Below are 21884 nucleotides of genomic sequence, written 5' to 3' on the forward strand. Positions count from 1 at the left end.
GTGCTGGCTGTTAGTTTGCGCCAGAGCATGATTACATCGGCGCAATCTAATTTTAGAACCATGCAAGATTAGCAAGGTAAAGTTGGAATTGATTGGTTGAACTTTTAGTCCCACCCAGTCTGCCGTTACCACCGCAGACACGACCACCCAATGGGCCACACCCACCCAATGGGCCACACCCACCTGGTACCCGATGATACATAAGTGGGTTTTGGGTTGCAGTTTGGGCACTCAGTCTCTAAAAGTTTCGCCCTCACTGTTCTATATCATTGTTAAAATACACTGGGCAATTATGGACATATTCATTCATATTCATAAATAAATTGTAACACTTTCCCTCTCACCTAAGCCTGTTCTCTTGTTTGTATAATTTGAATATAGCCAGGCCATTTTTTATCAGCAGTTGTAAAGAAATAGAAACAAAATGTTTAACTTATGTATTAATAACAACTTCTTTGCAATTCATTATCTTGTCAGTAACATGACTCCATCAGTTAAGCACATATATGTTGAAGGCCGCATATGCACTTGTATTAGACATCTATTATCTCCCACTGCTAGTACTTCCAAAAGGAACTCAATATATGTCATACTATATATGCGAAAGTTGTCTCCTCCTCTATTAAAGTGCAACACATCATTTTCCAAGTAGACAAAAAAATATTCCATCTTTTCTATACCCATCCTGCAGTATATAAACATGGGGGAGCTATCCCACAATTTTTCACCCCTATTAATTTGGTGCAGAATGCAGCCGCGCGAGTTGTGATGGGAGTCTCCCAATACTCCCATGTAACACCTCTGCTCCACGAGCTGCATTGGCTTCCAGTTGCCCTCTGGGTGAGATTCAAGGTGCTGGTGATGACCTATAAATCCCTAAATGGCATGGGCCCAGATTATCTGAGGGAGCACCTGCTGCCAGCATCAATTTCCCATCGTCCTGTGCGCTCCCACAGGGAGGGCCTCCTCAGGGTACCGCCAGTCAAGGATTGCCGACGGGCGATCCCCAGGGGGAGGGCGTTCTCTGTGGGCGCGCCTGCCCTATGGAATCAACTGCCAACGGAACTCCGGACTGCCCCCGACCTTCATTCATTTCGCCGGGACCTAAAAACCTGGCTCTTTGAGCTATCTGGTCTGGACTGAGGGGTTTTAATGTTTTTAAATTGTGATTTTAATGTTTTGGGGCTAGACTTAATTTAATTTAATTTTAATTTTATATTGTATTGTTTTTAAATTTTGCCTTGTAAACCGCCCTGAGTCCTTTGGGAGTAAGGCGGTATATAAACCAAATTAATAATAATAATAATAATAATAATAATAATAATAATAATAATAATAATAATAATAATAATAATAATAAAACAGAACTTAGTGTTCTAAGTTCATCATGAACTAAGTCTGATGAAAATAACTATTTTGGCAGGGATGAATTAATAGCATGCATTTTGGGTTATAGGAGCATCTCATTCACTTGAACCAATGTGATCATATCTTTAAAATGGTATATATATATATATATATATATATATATATATATATATATATATATATATATATATATATATATATATATATATATATGCAGGGACGCGGTGGCTCAGTGGGTTAGGACGCTGAGCTTGTCGATCAGAAGGTCGGCAGTTTGGCGGGTCGAATCCTGAGTGCCGCGTAACAGAGTGAGCACCTGTTACTCGTCCCAGCTTCTGCCAACCTAGCAGTTCGAAAGCATGTAAAAATGCAAGTAGAAAAATAGGGACCACTCCGGTGGGAAGGTAACAGCGTTCTGTGCGCCTTTGGCGTGTAGTCATGCCAGCCACATGACCACGGAGACGTCCTCGGACAAGTGCTGGCTCTTTGGCTTTGAAACGGAGATGAGCACCGGCCCCTAGAGTCGGAAACGACTAGCACACATGTGCGGGGGAACCTTTACCTTACACACACACACACACACACACACACACACACACACACACACATATATATATATATATATATATATATATATATATATATATAAATGTATAAATAAAATTATATAAATAAAAGATTAACAAGATGAGAGTTCTGGCACCTTTTTTTTAGAAAAAGAGCGCTGGTTCAGTACAGGAGGAAGACAAAGGTGCACACTCCTTAGCTATCAGGATAATAAAGATAAATAAATATTTGAGCTAGATCAGATCATGTCTAGATCTGCAAGCATTCTTTCCCAGTAATGGAATGTGCTTTGCATTATACGTAGTCTATGGTACTTTAACAAACAGCTCTGGAGTATTTGGAGGCGGTGGGGCAATTATGTGCAAGGACTCTGGATTAAATTCATTTGTTCAACTTCTTTTAGGCCACCCTCCACTTCAAAAGCCCCCTGGCTGTCTTAGGGCCTATCAGCTTCACAGGGTTTTTGTTATGGTGAAAGAAAAAATGGAGGAAGGAATGCTATATTCACTACATTGAGAGAATGAATGAATGAATGAATGAATGAATGAATGAATGAATGAATGAATGAATGAATGAACGAACAAACAAACCAGGCTAGAAATCAGAGATGGCACAAAAGCCAACTGGGTGCTTTGGGCCAATAACCAGGAGACGCTGAATTCTATTCTGGCCTTAAGCATGAAAGCCAGCTGGGTGACTTAGGGTCAATCAACAGGAGATGGTGAGTTCTAATTCTGCCTTAGGCATGAAAGCTGGCTGGGTAACCTTCAGCCAATCACCAGGAGATGGTGAGTTCTAATGTAGCCTTAGGCACAAAAGTTGCCTGGGTGACTTTAGTCCAATCACTCTGTCTCAACCCAACCCATCTCACAGGGTTGTTGTCTTTATTGGGAAAATAGGAGAAGGAAGGAGATACCGTATATTTGCATCCTGGAGTTGTTTATAAAAAATAATAAAGGTGGGATATAAATGAAATGATCTTGGGACTATTCATTAAAGCCTTGTATTCTTGCCTGATTAAGGCCAACCAGCAGACAAAAAATGTCTGGCCCTATTCATTACTGCCCTGTTCCTTAAGTGGAGAGATAGGTCCACCTTTGCAACACCCCAAATCTGAAGGTAGAGTCTAACAGTAGGACTGACCCAAGCTATCCTACAACTTAACCAACTTTAGGTGTTCAAAATCAGGGGTACAAAAACTGCAATGAACATCAGATTATATGTAAAACTTTTGATCAGCATTTTTTCCAAAACTCCAAAATAAGAGGAACTGGGCAAAACTACAAGTTGTAGAAACTAAACATTCTCTCCATTAAAATTTTCAGGGTATTTTCCACAATTTCACATTGCCTGCATGTCTAGCCACTTCTCAAGCTGTAGGGATTCCCCCCAATCTATGGGAGATTTCCCAGTGTGGATCCATTGACATCATGTAGTTTAATCTGTTTATCATTCTCAGAATAAGATCAGAACAGGGGAAAAGTTTTCAGCCTGTGAACACACCAGCACTTCAGGCTGTGGGTCGTCACCATAATTAAAAATACTCCCCTGTGTTAAAAATACTCATGCACCCTTCTGTTACTTTAGCTTGCTTGGGGGGCAGAGATGGTATGTAAACATTTTATTAAATCAGTAAATAAACTCTGCAATCAGGGCGATAAAGAACAAATACCAGCAGCCAAGCAGGGAACTTGGCAATAGGTATCATCTGACAGAATATTTTTTGCACAGAGAGCTTTGTATGAGTAAATGTCTACAGAACTTCTCCGTCATCCAGATCATGGTTGTCCCAAAGATGTTTTTCCAAAAGGCAACTGGACTTGTTTGATTTCCCCACACACACACACACACACACTTGAAAACAGTCCTTTCAGCAGCTCCGAGACAACTCCACACCCATTTGCACTCTGTTTCAGCTGGCACTGAAGATACAGATATACCCTTCAATGATTCTCAGAGTGCTAATGAGCAGAGGACTGCAAAGAATATAAATCCTTCTATTCTCCACCATTGAGTCAGAACTGAAGAAGCTTTTTGAGTGAGAAGAGAAATGTTTGCAAGAGAAAAACCCATTTGCATTTTGGAAAAGCAGCCTTGGGGCTTTGCCTAAATGAAAGCAACTTTAGCAGGCTGCAAAGCAATAAACCAAGGGCGACTTCCGGTTTGCCACACAGCCACTATCGACGGCTGGGAGACTTTCTCTCTCTCCCCAGTCCAGTTTTGCATCACTGGGGGCCCCTGAAAAGGGCCGAAAGTTGCCCCAAAGAGGTGACCAGCAAGGAGGAGCACTCGCTGGATTGCAGGAGAGCCGCAACTCTCCCATTAGATTTGCCTCCAAACCGGCGGATGAAAGGACCGGCCATTATGGCTTGTCCCTAGGCCGTGAACAGCCGGTCACATTTTCCACCAGGCAACTCTTAAAGCAGCATGGAAGAGACTGGGTGAGATCTACCTCTTTTAAACCTTAATTACTTTCTGTACCTCCTTAAGCTGCTAAGCACTTTCCCTCCTGTGGTGAGGGAAGGGGAACTTTAGCCCTCCCTCCAGAAAGAGCAGCGACTAAATACCCAGGGGTGTTTTAAACATTGAAAAAGTAACTGAATCCCAACTGGAACTTTATTTCTTAAAGCATGTGGACTGAAAGATTTTTTATTTCTAATTTTTCATTATTTACTTCTGTTGGAAATCTGGGTTTCTTCTTATGAAAAAAAAAGAAAAACTGAAAAGATTAAGATAATTTTGGGACTCAAAGGGAAACTTTAAAAGGGGCCTGGCTGACTGCCCAGGGAAGTAGATAAGATATATAACCTTGAGAGCTCTGAAACAACTGCTGTGAAAGGCTCTGTGTTCCCTAACTAGAAAAAAAATTCTCTCTCTAGTATTGTCTAAGTGTAAAGCCTTTTGTTTAAAATATCAATATGGAAGAAGGCCAGGAACAAAATTTCTTTATAGATGAAGATCAACAAACTCTCGCTATGTTGAAAACACTAATTCAAGCCCTGAAGACCAACTGAAATGGCGAAGGTCAAAAAGCTGGAAGAATTTGACATTGCTCACCCAGAAAGATGGTCTTCGTATCTATCCAGGATCGAGAACTACCTCCATGCCAATCACGTCGCCAAGGATGGCCTGAAGGCCACTACACTCCTGTGTGTTTGCAGCCCAGCCACATTCGACATCGCAGAGAACTTGTTCGCACCGACACCATTGGAGTCTGTAACGTTCATGGACTTGGAGAAACGGCTTGGCGACCATTTCCAGCCCAAGCTGTTGGTAATCACTTGGCACCATGCATTCGAACAGAGGGTTCAACAGCCGGGTGAAACAGCATTCGAATTCATCACGGCATTGAGGCAGGCCACATGCCTGTGCCAGTTCTCCGATGTAGAGGAGAGGCTCCGGGACCAACTCGTCTATGGCCTCTGGAATCGAGAGTTGCAACAAAAGCTCTTCGCTAAAGAGACTCAGGGCCGTACAAGCCATGTGGCCTGCCAAAGCAGCACAGCACAAGGAGGCCGTCCCCCACAAGGACGCCAAACAGGCAGAAGACCCCAAAGACAACACAGAAGCTCCAAAGGCACGATGACCAACAACGTCGCAGCAACAAGCAACAAGGGACGACTTACAAGGCAGATCCCTTCCTTAGGTGCCCAGGATGTGGCGGCTGCCACCAACGTCTGGACTGTAGGTTCCGGACAGCCACGTGCCAGGCCTGCAGGAAGACCAGCCACATCGTGTCCGTCTGCAAAGGTCACCAGAGGGACCGGCAATCAAATCGCCAGTCGGACATTCCAATCAGGAGAGATACCGGGACCCTGGAGCAGTTTAGCATAGGGTTTGCTCCAGCCGCAGAAGCATTTGCCGCACAGGAGCTCGCCGCCCCATTAAGCCGAAATTTCAGGTCGAGTTGCAAAGGGTCCCTTGCAAGATGGAGCTCCGCAGTGTCCATTATATCATTTGAAACATTTAACTTCATCTGCAATCGCAGCAAAAGATGGGCCAAGCTCAGGCCATCCGACATTATACTGACCAACTTCCAGAATGCCAGAGTCGCAGTCAAGGGCAAGGCCACACTGGCCATCAAATTTAAGGGGTTTTCTGGGCACCTGGACATTGTAGTAGGAGATCAGTAAACGAGCCTGATCAGGCTTGATTGGTTTGATGCATTAGGCATCCAGGTAACTGGTATCAACTGGACTCAAGTCGCGAGTCTAGCGACAGTATGCAGATGTGTTTGACTCAGGTCTAGGGACTTACACGGGCCTGCCAATAACATTTAAACTAGATCCTACTGTAATGCCGGTCAGGATTAAACCTCATAGAGTGCCATTTGCTCTTAAACACAAGATAGACGCTGAATTGGATAAGCTACTTGAACAGGGGATACTACAGCTCGTAGATAGGGTTGAATGGGAAACCCTGATCATCACACCACTAAAAGCCAATGGAGAGGTCAGAATTTGCCCTGATTTACAAGTGCACAATTAATCGTGCACTCAAACAGCATGCGTACCCGGTGCCAGTAGTGAGCCACATGCTGGCATCACTGCAAGGGGGAACAGTTTTCACAAAGTTAGATCTGGCGCAGGCGTACCATGGGCATGGGCATGGGAACTTGTGGGTGCCAGGTAAAATCACTAAAATATCAGGCCCTCTCTCATACAAAGTGGCCCTAGATGGCGGGCAAGTTGTTCGCCACCATATTGATCAACTGAGGAAGAGGTTTCCAGAACGGCCACAAAGTGAGGACTTCATTCCTGGTCCAATCCATGGACCTGAAACTGGCAGCCAGGCTGAACAATTCACATACTCTGATGACCCTAGCAGTCAGAGTAATGGGGAGGTGGTCGTAGAAGGGCAAAGCCCAGGAGTGCAACATGGGTCCCCTGACAGGGAAAGTCAACCTGAACAATACAACCACTGTGCTAATTCTGCACAAACAATGGACCCTGGGGTGGGCCAACCTGGAATGGCTAGCCAGAGAAATTCGAGTCAGCCAGACTCTATTGGACTCAAGGATCCTGGTTTACCCAGCCCGGCAGGCAAGCTGGTAGACCGGGAGCTGCCGGGATCCCCCAGGCGATCGACAAGAGTTTGCAAGCCTCCTGCGTACTTACAGGATTTTGTCCTAAAGTAATTGTGCTGTATAGGAACGTGGTGGCTCAGTGGGTTAGGACGCTGAGCTTGTCAATCAGAAGGTCAGCAGTTTGGCGGGTCGAATCCCGAGTGCCGCGTAACAGAGTGAGCACCTGTTACTCATCCCAGCTTCTGCCAACCTAGCAGTTTGAAAGCACGTAAAAATGCAAGTAGAAAAATAGGGACCACTACGGTGGGAAGGTAACAGCGTTCCATGCACCTTTGGCGTCTAGTCATGCCGGCCACATGACCACGGAGACATCCTCGGACAAGCACTGGCTCTTCGGCTTTGAAACGGAGATGAGCACCAGCCCCTAGAGTCAGAAACGACTAGCACGCGTGTGCGGGGGAACCTTTACCTTTACCTAATTGTGCTGTAATGTTGTGTTGTCACTGAAATTGCTGCTAACTCAGGAAACCCTGTGTACTAGTGAAAATGTGAAATAATACTGTATTCATGCATACTACTATTTTGTATTCTTGTAAACTCTATAATTGCTGTACTTATTTTTTTTGTTGCTATAATTTGTGTACATTCTAGGGGGGAAGGGTGTGATGTATTGTGCTTTGTTTTACTAAGTGTATTATGTGGGTTTAACTGCTGGAAGGTTGTTTAAGCAGGGAGCTAGCTAAGGCTCCCAGCTCCTCAGACAACCCGTCTCCAGCGCCGCCATTGGCTGCTTCTAGGGCGGCAATAGGTTGCTTTAAATCTATTGGCCACCACCTAGAGGCCAGGGTATAAATAGCTGCATTCGCAGCCCTGTTCCCCAGTTCGGTTCCTGCAAGCCAATAAAGAATGTCCCTGACTGAACTCACTTGCCTCGTCTCTTCACTCAAGCAAAGAACCCAGTATACAACAGAATGATAAATATCAAACGTTAAATCTAAATGTTAGTGGAAATTAAAATTGAAAAATTTATTAGGTCATGGATTGTCTAAAAGATTGTATGTTAAAACAGTTAGAATATGTGTAAACCAAAAACTGTGGATATATGTAAGAAAGTTATTTTTTATGTGATTGATAGGATAAAACTTGTCTTTAAATTCACAAATAGGCAGTACATATGAAGGGAAAAAGAGAGGGAATGTTTATGGTAGCAGTCTGAAATCTGTACTAACGATATTTGTAGGTAATTGAATTACTACTACCCAGCCACCACGCTGCTTTTCAAATATGTAAATGTAATATTAGAAAATCAATAAAATTTGTAAAAAAGAGAGAGAGAGAGAGAGAGAGAAAGATAAGGGTTCCATACACACCTGTTGGTAGAGGCGTTCCCAGCAGTCTTGTGTCATAAGGCGGAACAAGGAAAGAAAAGCCCAGCCAAAAGTATCAAAGCTGGTGAAACCATAATCAGGATTTTCTCCGACTTTCAGACACACGTATTGTGGTGGACAGGAGCTAAAAGAGACAATGGCTTCATTTAAATTAGAGTGCAGGTAATCCTCTCTTAACGACTGGAATTAGGACCAACAATTCTATCTCTAAGTCAGGGGTCTTCAAACCTGGCCCTTTTATGACTTGTGGACTTCAACTCCCAGAATTCCTCAGACAGACACGCTGGCTGAGGAATTCTGGGTGTTGAAGTCCACTAGTCCTAAAAGGGCCAAGTTTGAAGACCCCCTGCTCTAAGTCATGTGGTCATTAAGAGGTGACTCTGCTTGCAGTTCTGACAACCCCAATTGTGGTTGTTCAGTGAATCCCATATGGTGGTTAGGTCAGGACCTAGACTAGAGGGATCCAAGATAATTCTGGAAAATGCCTCCAGATCAATTCCCCCCCCCCATCACAGTTAGAGCCTGGCCTAAATGTGAGGTCACACCAGCTAAGAAAAAAAATATCTCTGCTACCAGTAGCTGAGTTTCCTAAATGAAAGGACTGTATTTTGCTATAAATGTTTTTTATGTTCTTCTTTATGCACTTACTGCTTGTAGGATACTGTGAAACTCTTCATCTGCTCTACTTTTGATTCTCTAGATTTGACTTTTGTATTCAAGTAAATAAGTGTTTTGGCTTTGTGGCCTTACGGGGGAGGATGCTAGTCCTCATGTTTCTCTTACAACTCTTTGAATTAGAGCAGGGGTGTCAAACTCAATTTCATTGAGGGCCGCATCAGCATTGCGGTTGCCCTCAAGGGGCCGGGTGGGTATGGCCTGGGTGGGCGTGGCCTACTGGGTGGGCGTGGCTAGAGTGCGTATGGCCTACTGGGTGGGCGTGGCCAGCTCTACATCGTTGGCATCAAGGGTGCCTATGGGGGCCTGGGCAGGAGTGGGACAGATCTGAGGGTCTCTAGCAGGAGGAGGGTCTCTGGGCCAGGGCCAAGGCAGTGGGGGCTGTTCCCTCACTGTTTCCAGGATGGCTTCGCGGGCCGCATGAAACCACTTCGCGGGCCGGATCTGGCCCCCGGGCCTTGTGTTTGACATGTCTGAATTAGAGACTCCTACATAGGATGGCTTTAAGCACCAAACTAAAGGCGGGTTTGTAGGCTGTTTGGGCAGTTAAAATTTATACCATGCAGGCTTTTAATGCTTTTTTCCTGGTGCTCTTGACTACTATAACCAGCAGCTTTATTTGTCCTCTATAGGGATTTCATTTTTTTTTACTGTTAGCTAATCTCTCATAATGGTTCAGTTGCAGAATCCAAATTTAATGAATATAGCTAGTCCTCAATTTACAACCATTTATATAGTGACCAATCGAAGTTACAACAGCACTAAAAAAGTGACTTATGACCATTTTTCACACCTATAACCGTTGTAGCACGCCATGATCACATGATCAAAATTCAAACACTTGGCAACTGGCATGTACCTACGACGGTTGCAGCGTCCCGGGGTCACGTGATCCACTTTTGCGACCTTCCAACAAACAAAGTCAAATGGGGAAGCCATTTGAAGCCCTTAACAACTGTGTGACTAACTTAACAACCGAGTGATTCACTTAACAACTGTGGCAAGAAAGGTCATAAAATAGGACATAACTCACAGCTGTCTTGCATAGCGATAGAAATGTTGCGCTCAATTGAGGTCGTAAGTGGAGGACTACCTGTGGTCTCAGCTGAAGCAGTTTTTTCAAGATTCTTATCCGGTTGAAATGCAGACTGTCAGCAATTCTTAGCTTCCAAATCAAGGAGGAAATTTTCAAACAAGTAATAGCTAGATCTACTTACCCTCCATCTGAGCCATTGCGACACAGCAAAAAGTCTTCAGTGCCATTTTTCAGTTGGTAATTTTCTGCAAAATCAGAAAGACCAGCTCTATAAATAATGGAAGAGCTTCTCAGGCACAAGCTTTTTGATTGTGAAAATATTAGGATGTCCTGAAAACAAAGCAGCCCTGTTTTTTCCAAACTTGCTTCCCTTCCATCCTCTCCCGATTCTTCTGAAGCATCTTTCTCCTCAGCCAAAAATACATCTTTGTCCCTCTGTCTTGGATATGTTATGTTTTTAAATCCAAAATTCCTAGTGTACATTGATGCGGGAAAGTAGCTTTCTGCAGCATATCCTGAATGCAATCCTTTTTTTCTTTAGAACAAATAAAGGTAAAGGTAAAGGTTCCCCCGCACATGCGTGCTAGTCGTTTCTGACTCTAGGGGCCGGTGCTCATCTCCGTTTCATAGCCGAAGAGCCAGCGCTTGTCCGAGGACGTCTCCGTGGTCATGTGGCTGGCATGACTAGACGCCAAAGGCGCACGGAACGCTGTTACCTTCCCACCATAGTGGTCCCTATTTTTCTACTTGCATTTTTACGTGCTTTCGAACTGCTAGGTTGGCAGAAGCTGGGACGAGTAACAGGCGCTCACTCTGTTATGCGGCACTTGGGATTCAACCCACCAAACTGCCGATCTTCTGATCAACAAGCTCAGCATCCTAACCCACTGAGCCACCACGTCCCTTTAGAACAAGTACATTGTTTTAAATAAAAAGCTCATGACAGACTCCAGCCAATCTCCCTACATCCTGAAGTTTTCTAAGTCCCAAATATGGAATTGAATTCTTAATGCTTTATTCTGGGACATTTTTTCCACTTTCCATACATAGCCCAAACAGGAGGCCCAAATATATAATTATTAATCATCATGGCAGAAGTCAAGTCTCACCTTCAGTGTTGGTGAAAATCTCATAGGAAATGTTACTTATGCTCTGATTGATAAATTCCGTATAATTCCTGACACATTTATGTTTCAGATGTCCCTTGAAGAGTTGGAGGCCAATGAGGGCAAAGACGCTCAAGCAGAAAACAGTCAAGATCATCACATCTGTGAGTTTCTTCACCGACTGTATCAAAGCTCCCACAATGACCTTCAGACCTGTGTAGAGGCACAAGAATGAAAGAAAAGCCAAAGTCATAACAGCTGGAGAACATCAGGGCTAGTGATGTTGCCTAGTTTGGGTAATGGAATGTCTTCAAGAAAACAACCAAGCTCAGAGGGCAACAGGGACCCATCAAACATGGGCACATTTAATCTCAATATAAAAAAAGATGTTGAGACTCTAGAAAGAGTGCAGAGAAGAACAACAAAGATAATTATGGGGCTGGAGGCAAAAACATATGAAGAACAGTTGCAGGAATTGGGTAACACTAGTCTAGTGAAAGTAAGGTCCAGAGGTCACATGATAGCAGTCTTCCAATGTCTAAGGGTGTGCCTTAGAAGAAAGAAAGTGGGTGTCAGCTTATTCTCCAAAGTACCTGAAGGCGGGACGAGAAGCAACTGATGGAAACTAATCAAGGAGAGAAGCAACCTGGAACTAAGGAGAAACTTCCTGACAGTGAGAACAATTAACCAATGGAACAACCTGCCTCCAGAAGTTGTGAATGCTCCAATGGAGATGTTTAAGAAGAGACTGGAGAACCATTTGTCTGAAATGGTTTAGGGCAAGGATAGGCAACCTTGGCACTTTTATGACTTGTGGACTTCAACTCCCAGAACTGAGTTGGCTGGCTCAGGAATTCTGGGAGTTGAAGTCCACAAGTCATAAAAGAGCCAAAGTTGCCTACCCCTGGCCTAGGGTCTCCTGCCTGAGCAGAGGGATAATAATAATAATAATAATAATAATAATAATAATAATAATAATAATAATAATAATAATAATAATAATAATAATAATAATAATAATAAGAATAAGAAGAAGAAGAAGAAGAAGAAGAAGAAGAAGAAGAAGAAGAAGAAGAAGAAGAAGAAGAAGAAGAAGAAGAAGAAGAAGAAGAAGAAGAAGAAGTTGGAAGGGACCTTGGAGGTCATCTAGTCCAACCACCAGATGACCTCCAACAATTCTGTTATTCTTATAACCATGAGAAATTATTCCAAAAGTTTCATACCTGGGATAATAGAAATTGTTTTCAAAGCTCTCAACACTCGGAACATCCGAAGAACAGAGACATTTCCCAGGTCAATAAAGTCTCCTATGTATCTGTAATGTCAACACAGGGCAAATGTCAGTGTTAACGCCACCTCTAGAACTGGGTGTGAAGGTTGACTCTAGCTTTATTTAAACTCCCATTAAACATCACAAGTCAGTGGGGAAAAACATTTTTCAGGAATTGGGCAAATCCAACCTCTGTGCAGGCCAGCAACAAAATTATTATTATTATGGTCTGTCACCCAGTCAGCCAGATTTACAGCCTGGATTTGGCATTTTTGTCAACCTGCTGAGTCCTTCCCAAGGACCTGGGATAGGCAGAGGCTGCCATTTAATAATACTAAATCAGGTATCGTCGTATGATGTAAACTGTTCCAAGTAAAGCTGCCTATTGCAATTATTATTAAATTTATTTGCTGCCTATCTTATCATGGGGACACTCTAGGCAGCAAATAAATTTAATAATAATAATGGAACTGGTATTTTTGCAAAATAAACAAATGCAAAAAACAAATGCAAAACTAAGAAATGAAAACAAATGCAAAAACTAGAGACAAGTGGAAAGTTTGACATCTGGGGATTAATTGCTCACGGAGACTCATAATTGCCTCTTTAGTTTCCTTTCAGGAGGGTTTATGGACTTAAAATGTGACGCTTTGTGTCAGAAATTCAAAATATTGATCCGTTTTTCTTCCTTGACATGAAAATGCAGGCTTGGGAACATTTCCATATTGGTGGGGGCGGGGGGGGAACGGGCTAATAGCCAGGCTGCTGCGCTCTTAAAAACTTGGAAAATTGCCAGAAAGGATGACAATTTCATTGTCAGATTTTAGTGGCATATACATCTGTGTTTCTCAATCTTGGGTGGACTTCAACTACCAGAATTTCCCCAGCCAGACGCAGAGAACAAATGGAACCACATTTACTGATTGGTCATCTTGAATTACGAAGAGACTATAGTATAGTCCTCAATTTACAACTACAGATAATCCTCAACTTACAACAGTTCATATAGTGACCAAAGTGACAACTGCTGAAAAAAGGGACTTATGACCATTTTTCATACTACTCTTGCAGAATTGCCCGGTCGTGGTCAAAATTCAGATGCTTGGGCAACTGGTTCATACTTATGACCATTGCAGCATCCCAGGGTCATGTGATCCCCTTTTGCGACCTGACAAGCAAGGTCAATGGGGAAGCCAGATTCACTTAACAATCATGTTACTAACTTAAGAGCTGCAATGATTCATGTAACAACTGTGGCAAGAAAGATTGTAAAATGGGACAAAACCCACTTAACAGCTGTCTCATTTAGCAACATAAATTTTGGGCTCACTTGTGGTCGTAAGTTGAGGACTACCTGTATTTATTTAGTGACTGTTTGAAATTTCAACGGCATTAAATAATAATAATAATAATAATAATTTTACTTATATACCACCCTTCTCCCGGAAAAAAGGTGACTTATGACCGTTTTTCACACAATCGTTGCAGAATCCTCCTGATTATATGATCAAACTTCAGGCACTTGGCAAATGACTTGCATTTATGACGGTTGCAGAGTCCCAGGGTCATGTGATCACTACTTGTAACCAAGGGTGTTCCCTGCATGAAATTCAGTGAGGGAAGCTGCATTTGGTTAATGACTGATTCACTTAAGAACTGCAATAATTTGCTTAAGAACTGTGCCCCCCCAAAAAAAAGATCATAAAATTGGGGGCAATTCACTTAACAATTGTGTTACTTAGCAGTTAAAATTCTGGTCCCAATTGTGATTGTAAGTCAAGGACTGCTTGTATTTCTTAATTCCCTTTCCTGAGTGATAAACCAACCCATGTGTTATGAAAAGTTCTGCCTAATTGTGCAAAACGTATACAAGCAGGAAGAGTTTACTTCTTCTGTTTATCTATTAATTTGTTTGCTTTAGTCCCACCTTCATTTTTACAATATTATTTGCAATATCAGTAGAAAGGTTGATGACGCAAGTCATTCTTCTCCGTTTTCTTCAGCCAAGAAGATGTATTTGTTTGATGAAGGTTCAGAACACAAATTATTTTTTTTGGCTCAGCCTCTTCGAATCTGCTTCTTGACAACCATGCCTAGGACCACAAGCCCTATCATCCCCTGCTAACATTCATGCAAAGCATTTAATGGTACCTATTATTGAAAACTACATCAAACAATTTCTCCTCTGATCAGCCAGCATTTTGGAGACACCCCGATACATTTAGCTCAATAATTCTTTATTACAGTATTACAAGTACTAGATACAGTACAGGCAGCCCTTGACATATGACCACAATTGAACCCAACATTTCTGTTGTTAAGTGAAAGATTTGCGAGTTTTGCACCATTTTATGATTTTTCTTGCCACAGTTGTTAAGTGAGTAACTAACTTGTTAAGTTAGTAACCAGGTTGTTAAGTGAATTTGGCTTCCCCAAATTGACTTTGCTTGCCAGAAGATCGCAAAAGGGGATCACGTAACCCTAGGACACAGCAACCGTCATAAATGTGAGTCAGTTCCCAAGCATCAGAATTTTGATCACATGACCATGGGGATGCTACAATGGTCAGAAGTATGAAAAAATGGTTATCAGTCACTTTTTTCAATCCTTTTGTAAGTTCGAACATTCACTAAATAAACTGCCATAAGTCGAGGTCTACCTGTATTAAGAGTTTTCCTATTAAATGCTGGCAGACTGTTTGACCAACCATATTGTTATTGTTGTGGTTATAATATTTTTCAGTAATGTTGTTACTGGTACTCATTATTAATTGGTTCCGGGAGACACAGTAAGTATCCAAAATGATAAGCACTGAACAAATTTTTTCCATAAGGAATAATGTTGTGAGTCACAAGGCAGTTGACACCAATAAGTTTTAGCTCCGTGGTGGTGAACCTATGTCACTCATGGCACGCAGAGCCCTCTCTGTGGGCACGTGTACCATCATCCCAGTTAGCTGGGTTTTATAAAACCTTTTCCCTTTAGGCCTCCGACGCCATGTGCAAAAAAAGAGAGAAAGGTTCAATCAATCAATCAATTTCAACTTCTCACGAGAAAAAAAAAGATCTCTCAAAGTTGGAATTGATTGAGCTGTTTAGTCCCACCCAGTCTGCCGTTACCACCGCAGCCACGCCCACCCAATGGGCCACGCCCACCCAATGGGCCACGCCCACCCGGACCCAATAAGTGGGTTTTGGGTTGCAGTTTGGGCATTTGGTCTCTAAAAGGTTCGCCATCACTGGTCTAGCTTGTGTGTTGCGTACCAAACAAATAATGAGCACTGGGGCAAAATTCTCATGTCAAAATGCATTGAGTACCAAATTCGATGAGTTTCAAAGCAGCTGAGTGCCAAGGTACCCCTGTATTTTGTTCTCTATTTTATTTTACCATTTATACCAATAAGACTGGAGAGATAAAGAACTCCCATTAAACAAACGAATGAACGAACAAACAATAAATACCGTCTACTCTTGAAGAAAAAGATAAAACCCCAAAGGGCCTCAATGGCTCTCAGAGAGAGTGCTAATGACGAGATGACTGCAAATAAATATGATCCTTTCATTCCCCCCACCTTCCGCTTCATCCTGTCAGAACGTATCCTTTCATCCCCCGCCCCACCATTCCACCAGAATGGATGAAGCTTCCTGGATGAGAAGCAAAATGTTTTCTTCTTCTTCCTCAAGGATAAAGAGTCCAGTTGCCTTTTGAAAAGGATCTTTGAAATCGCTGTGACCTGGATGACTGAGAATCTCCTAACACATCCTGAGGGGAAAAAATTAAGGAGCCCAGTTCAAATAACTGTAGGCTAATCAAAGGAGAAGAATGCCGCTTACGCCATTAGAATGACACTGAAATCCAGCCAGTTCCATGGGTCCCGGAGGAAAGTGAACTCATTCAGGCAGAAGCCTCTGGCCAGAATCTTGATTAGACATTCAAAAGTATAAATGCCAGTGAAAGTATACCTGAGTAGAGGAAAAACAGGTCAACACAGGTGCGGAAAACGGAAATATTGGCTATTGTTCTTTTTATGCAAAGTTTAGGCCCAGGTAAACCGAATCAGGCCTCACGGACAAAGTATTGAACCAAAGTCTGTGCTATGCTTAATTTTGTATTTTATTTAATATGATTTTGCTAAGCTTGTTGTTTCAAATATATTTAGAACATAATGACTAGAACAGTAAGAAATAGGGAACTGAAAGTAGCCGATGGATGCAGGTTCTAATGTACACGGGCATAGGTGGAAAGTTATGTTCAGCAGAAGGTCAGCAGGAGGTCGGTAAAAAGCCAGCAAAAGTCAGCGGACCATCTGACTACAGTCTTAGAACGAGAAAGGATATAAAAGGTTGGGACTGGACCTCATTGATTTGCCATTGGCCTATAGCTGTCCTTTTGGAATCTGCTATGCCATATGGTCCTCATTGCAATGGGTTATTAATGTAAGTGATGTTGTGTTATTATGCTTGCTATGTTCCAAATCATTAGCAAAATAAACCTCTGAATCTTAAAGTAATTGTTTTGTGTTGCTGTCTCTTGTCTTTTTCCATTGGGTTTTTCCACAACACAGAGCAGGATCTGCAGATCTTGGGTGCTCCTGCCCATAAGAAAATTTTGTGAGAATGCCAGATCTCACCTACAGTAGAGAGCTTGGTGGAATTCTCCTGGGAACCTCACGTTTATGCCTACAAGTAGATCTCAATATTCATTCAGCAATCCAGCCTTACCCAGCCCCTCAGGCACCCCATGCTCTGCATATTGACCGCAATAGAGACAGCAGGGATTGCATGGATGCCTTGCTTAATGACAGCAACAACTTAATGTCCGTTATTCTGGTTGTAAGTCAAGGATTGCTTGTACTTTTGTTGTCTTGCAATATACCTCTCTCCAGGAAGTAGTAGAAAACTTTGGGTTGGTTCAGCAAAAGGATACAATTCTGATATAAGATGAGGCACATTTTTGCCGATAAAATAGGAACCTCCATTGCATTCACTGTTACAGTGGTTGTTTTTCTAACTGCAAATTTATCTCTTCTTAATTTCTTCATCAGCTAATAAATTCAGCAAAAAAGAGTTCTGCAAGAGCGTCTGTGCATTTTCTAGCATGCTTGCCCAGCACACACATGCACAATTTTCCCTGGTGTACATATTTTTCATAATAAATGTTTATTTACAGGTACTCCCCCAACTTAAAACCATAACGGAGCCTGTACCTTATGTCATAATTCCTGACACATGTCAGTTAGGCGGTCACCTTACCGACCCACTTCAAGATCTTTTTTTGTGGCAGTTGTTAAGCAAATGCCATAGGTGTTAAGTGAAGAGATTGTTCACTGTGAGGTGAGCTTTGTCAGAAACTATTAGTAAATAGTCTCTAAAAAGCAGAGACATCACCCTGTCAACAAAAGTGCGTATAGTCAAGGCTGTGGTCTTCCCAGTTGCAATGTATGGCAGTGAAAGTTGGACCATAAGAAAGGCTGAGCGCCAAAGAATTGAGGCCTTTGAACTGTGGTGCTGGAGAATACTCCTGCTAGTCCCTTGGACTGCAAGGCGATCAAACGGGTCAGTCCTAGAGGAGATGAACCCTGACTGCTGTTTAGAAGGCCAGATCCTGAAGCTAAAACTCAAATACTTTGGCCACCTAATGAGAAGGAAGGACTCACTGGAGAAGAGCCTCATGCTGGGAAAGATCGAGGGCAATAGAAGAAGGGGACGACAGAGAATGAGGTGGCTGGATGGAGTCACTGAAGCAGTAGGCGTGAGCCTAAATGGACTCCAGAAGATGGTAGAGGACAGGAAGGCCTGGAGGAACTTTGTCCATAGGGTCGCGATGAGTCGGACACGACTTCGCAGCTAACAACTACAATTAGTAAATGCTGGTTTTCAGAAAAATGTTGTAATTTGCAGGCTGGTTGCCCAGTGCCCAGAAACTGGTCACTTGAGGACGGAGGATGGGATGGCTGTCAAAACTTTGGAATTAGGTCATAAGTACCTTTTGGGTGGGGGAACCGCTGTAACTTTGAAAGGTCGCTAAATGGCTGTTCGTAAATCAAGAATGTGTTTGCTTTATTATTTTGAAATCATATCACAGCTTCCAAAAAATGCAGGTGTTGGTCTGCAAATATTGCTCGGTGTGCCTATAGAAGGTGTGATTTTATATGCAAATAAATACTTAGTCAAAATATTGAGTGCCAGTCCTCTCTCACACACACATATGCATACACATGTACACAATTTCTGGATAAAGGCACACTAATTTAAGACAAGACGCCTCTCTGTCTGTTGTTACTCTTTGAACATTCTTAAAGTTTATAGAACATTTAGAGGTGAATGCATATATTTTATCTATCTTTATGGAATAGTGGGAGGTGTGATGGCCCAGTGATTAAGATGCTTGTGAGATGGAAAGCTGATAGCCCTGGTTCAAGCCCTGCGTATTATATTTTGTTACGAATTGAGGCAAGGGAAATCCTGGTTACTCAAAGCCTGAAAATTATAAATATCAAAGGTTAAATTGGAATACTGATGAGAAACTAAAAATGGAGTAAAAGTTAATAACAGGATATGGACTGTTTACGAAGATTGAATGTAATTAAGACATATATAAGCTAATATCTATTGATAAATGTAATAATGATGTTTTTATTGAGCTGATATAGCTAGAACTGTACTAGCTTGAATACGAGACAGTAAATGTTAACGGAAAAAGAGAAGAAATATCTGATGTTGTAACCTGAGATTTGCACTAAAGATTTTGCTATCAAACTATTGATTAACCCAGTCACCATGTTGCTTTTTAAATACCCAAATGTAAAATTGGAAAATTAATAAATTATTATTTTTTAAAAAAAAGACTCAACTCACAATAGGGTGAGTTCCCGTTCCATGATGGAATGGGTTCCCATTGCTCCAGCTTCTGCCAACCTGACAGTTCAAAACCTTGCAAATGCAAGTAAATAAATAGGTACCACTTTGATGGGAAGGTAACAGCGCTCCATGATGTTATACTGGCTATATGACTGCAGAAATGTCTTCAGACAGCGCTGGCTCAATAGCCTTGAAACAGAGATGAGCAGCGCTCCCGAGAGTTGGCAACAACTAGCGGAATAAAATCCGCAGAGAGTCTTTTACTTTTGTTACCCTTTTTTATGGAATAATGCATTATAATGAAAGTGGAATAATAGTGCTAAAGCTACTTACTCAACATATTTGCTTGAAGAGTTCTCTTTGTTGTTTGTTTGCGATGAATCCGAAAGAGCCATGAACACGCAATTAGTTAAAATAGTGAGCATGATAAACCAAGTAAACAATGTGAATTATAGGAGTTCAGGAAAATACTGTTTTGGGAACATGACACTAGTCCTCAGTATCCATAACCTACAAATATTGTCCACATAAAATTGTTGCTCTTGGATAGATCCCCATTCCTGATTTATTTAAAAGAGATACAAATTAATAGCTCTGAACTATTTGGGGGATAAATTGTTTAATCTCTAGACACTAAGCATTTTCTTGCATTTCTCCTAGAGAACGTAGGTACTTTCTCATAAAAAAAAATGCCAGAATGAAAATAGAGGAGGAAAAAAAGCAATTATGTAAAGGATATGAATGAATTAAAACTTTAATTGTCATCCGCCTGATTCGGTGGAAAGGACTCAAGATGTACAAAGCATTTGTGGCAGTAAATCGAAAGATTGTTTTTCCTTTGTTCAAGACCATAAATGTCTGCAGAAGAAAAGTAAGAAATTACTAGACTCTCCTAAAACCCTCTTGCTCCCCAAGTATGTCATTTTATAAAAACGCCATCTACAGGCAGTCCCTGGTTATGACCACAGTGGAGACCAGAATTTCTCCTGGTAAACGATGCAATCATTAAGTCTGTATTGCCTGATTTTGTGCCTTCTTTTGCTGCATTTGTTAAGCAAATCACTGCATTAAGTGAATCCAGCTTCTCCCATTGACTTTGCTTGTCGGAAGCCAGCCGAGGGAGTTGCAAATAGCGATTGTGTGACTGTGGAAGACAACTAGGCTGAGCCCAAGAGAGGAGTCAAACGTGTCATCAGTCTCGAGTCACAAGAGTTAGCCCATCTTGAATTCCATTCATTCTTATCTACCCACCAATTGTCTTTGACTTTTAATAGTTCAGATTCTTGTAGAGAGCATAAACTTGCAATAAACCTTTATATTCATTCAAACTTCCTGATTTTAGAAGAGGCGTGGGGGCACAGTGGTTAGAATGCAGAATTGCAGACTAACTCTGCCAACTGCCAGCAGTTCAATCCTAACTGGCTCAAGGTTGACTCAGCCTTCCATCCTTCCGAGGTCTGGAAAATGAGGACCCGAGATTGTTGGGAGGGGGCAATATGCTGACTCTATAAACTGCTTAGAGAGGGCTGCAAAGCATTAAGAAACGGTATATATAAGTCTAGCAGCTGTTGCTATTTTCACGTGCTTGTTAGTGACCCTAGAATTCTGCAAGCATGGTAAATACACACGAGCGTTCCAGTTCCCGAGCACCCAAAGTTTGATCACGTGGGGATATTGCAACAGTCAACAGTCAAGTGTGAAGACCAGTTGTAAGTCTTTTTCTTCAGCACCATCATCTTCAAATGGTCATTAATCAAATGGCTGTAAGTCAAGGACTACCACTATTCCCAAAGGGAAAGTTAGGCACACAGGTGGGGTTGTTTCAGGTTTGCAGACTACAAAAGTCACAGTCAAGGAATAAAAATGTAGAACAGTGTTTCTCAGCCTTGGCAACCTGAAGATGAATGAACTTCAACTCCCAGAATTTTCCAGCGAGCCATGGCTGTTTGAAGAATTCTGGAAGTTGAAATCCACACATCTTCAAATTGCCAAGGTTGAGAAACACTGGTGTGTGTGTGTGACCATTTCAGCGGACGAGTCTGGAAGGAAGGGATGGAATACCCAGAATTTTGGAATATTGAGGAGCAGTGAAATGGAATGATGAAAAATTCAGAGCAATGCCACTGAACTTAAAAAAAAATTAAACTGGGTTCTCAAACTTTGCAGAAACCTCAACAATCCACCAAGGTCTGGTAGAAACAAAGCGATGAACAATGCTCAGATTGGGTTCCTCTTGCTTTGTCTGTGAGGACTGGATTAAAACTTGTGCCCGCCTCCCCCTCCCTAATTTCTGATGACCCAGCCAGCGGTGGGATTCAAATAATTTAACAACCGGTCCTCTCCAGAGGGGGAGGCAGGGAGGGAGGCGTGGGAGTTGCTGCCAATAGGCAGGTGGGGGAGGGGGAGCTGCCCCATGTACCCCACAACTGCTTACTGTGCCAAAGGGCCCCCCGCAGCCAGGACTACCATGCCCCAACACCCATTGCGCCTCGCCTGTTCGGTGGTGACTTCTCCCACTTTTTCTTTCCCCTCTTTTGAACAGCCCTTCACTCCCATTGCTGCTTTTTCAGTCCCGGAGTTTTACCCGG

General features: G+C 42.4%; 1 protein-coding gene across 1 annotated transcript in view; it reads right to left on the reverse strand.

Moving 5' to 3' along the window:
• The window catches only part of LOC310650223 (sodium channel protein type 5 subunit alpha-like), a gene marked incomplete at its 3' end in the record, with an annotated part of 68505 nt that extends 48351 nt beyond the window's left edge, over positions 1 to 20154 (reverse strand). Inside the window, exons 1-7 of the mRNA XM_083379056.1 lie at positions 20036 to 20154; positions 19630 to 19740; positions 16270 to 16398; positions 12390 to 12481; positions 11170 to 11379; positions 10242 to 10305; positions 8332 to 8473 (exon numbers count right to left, since the gene is read on the reverse strand). Coding sequence (XP_083235182.1) covers positions 8332 to 8473; positions 10242 to 10305; positions 11170 to 11379; positions 12390 to 12481; positions 16270 to 16398; positions 19630 to 19740; positions 20036 to 20148 — 861 coding nt within the window. The 5' untranslated portion in view covers positions 20149 to 20154. The remainder of the gene's footprint in view (positions 1 to 8331; positions 8474 to 10241; positions 10306 to 11169; positions 11380 to 12389; positions 12482 to 16269; positions 16399 to 19629; positions 19741 to 20035) is intronic.
• Positions 20155 to 21884: the final 1730 nt, after the last annotated feature.

The sequence above is a fragment of the Vipera ursinii genome (assembly GCF_947247035.1).
Source record: "Vipera ursinii genome assembly, chromosome: Z".
In the NCBI taxonomy this organism is placed as follows: domain Eukaryota; kingdom Metazoa; phylum Chordata; class Lepidosauria; order Squamata; family Viperidae; genus Vipera; species Vipera ursinii.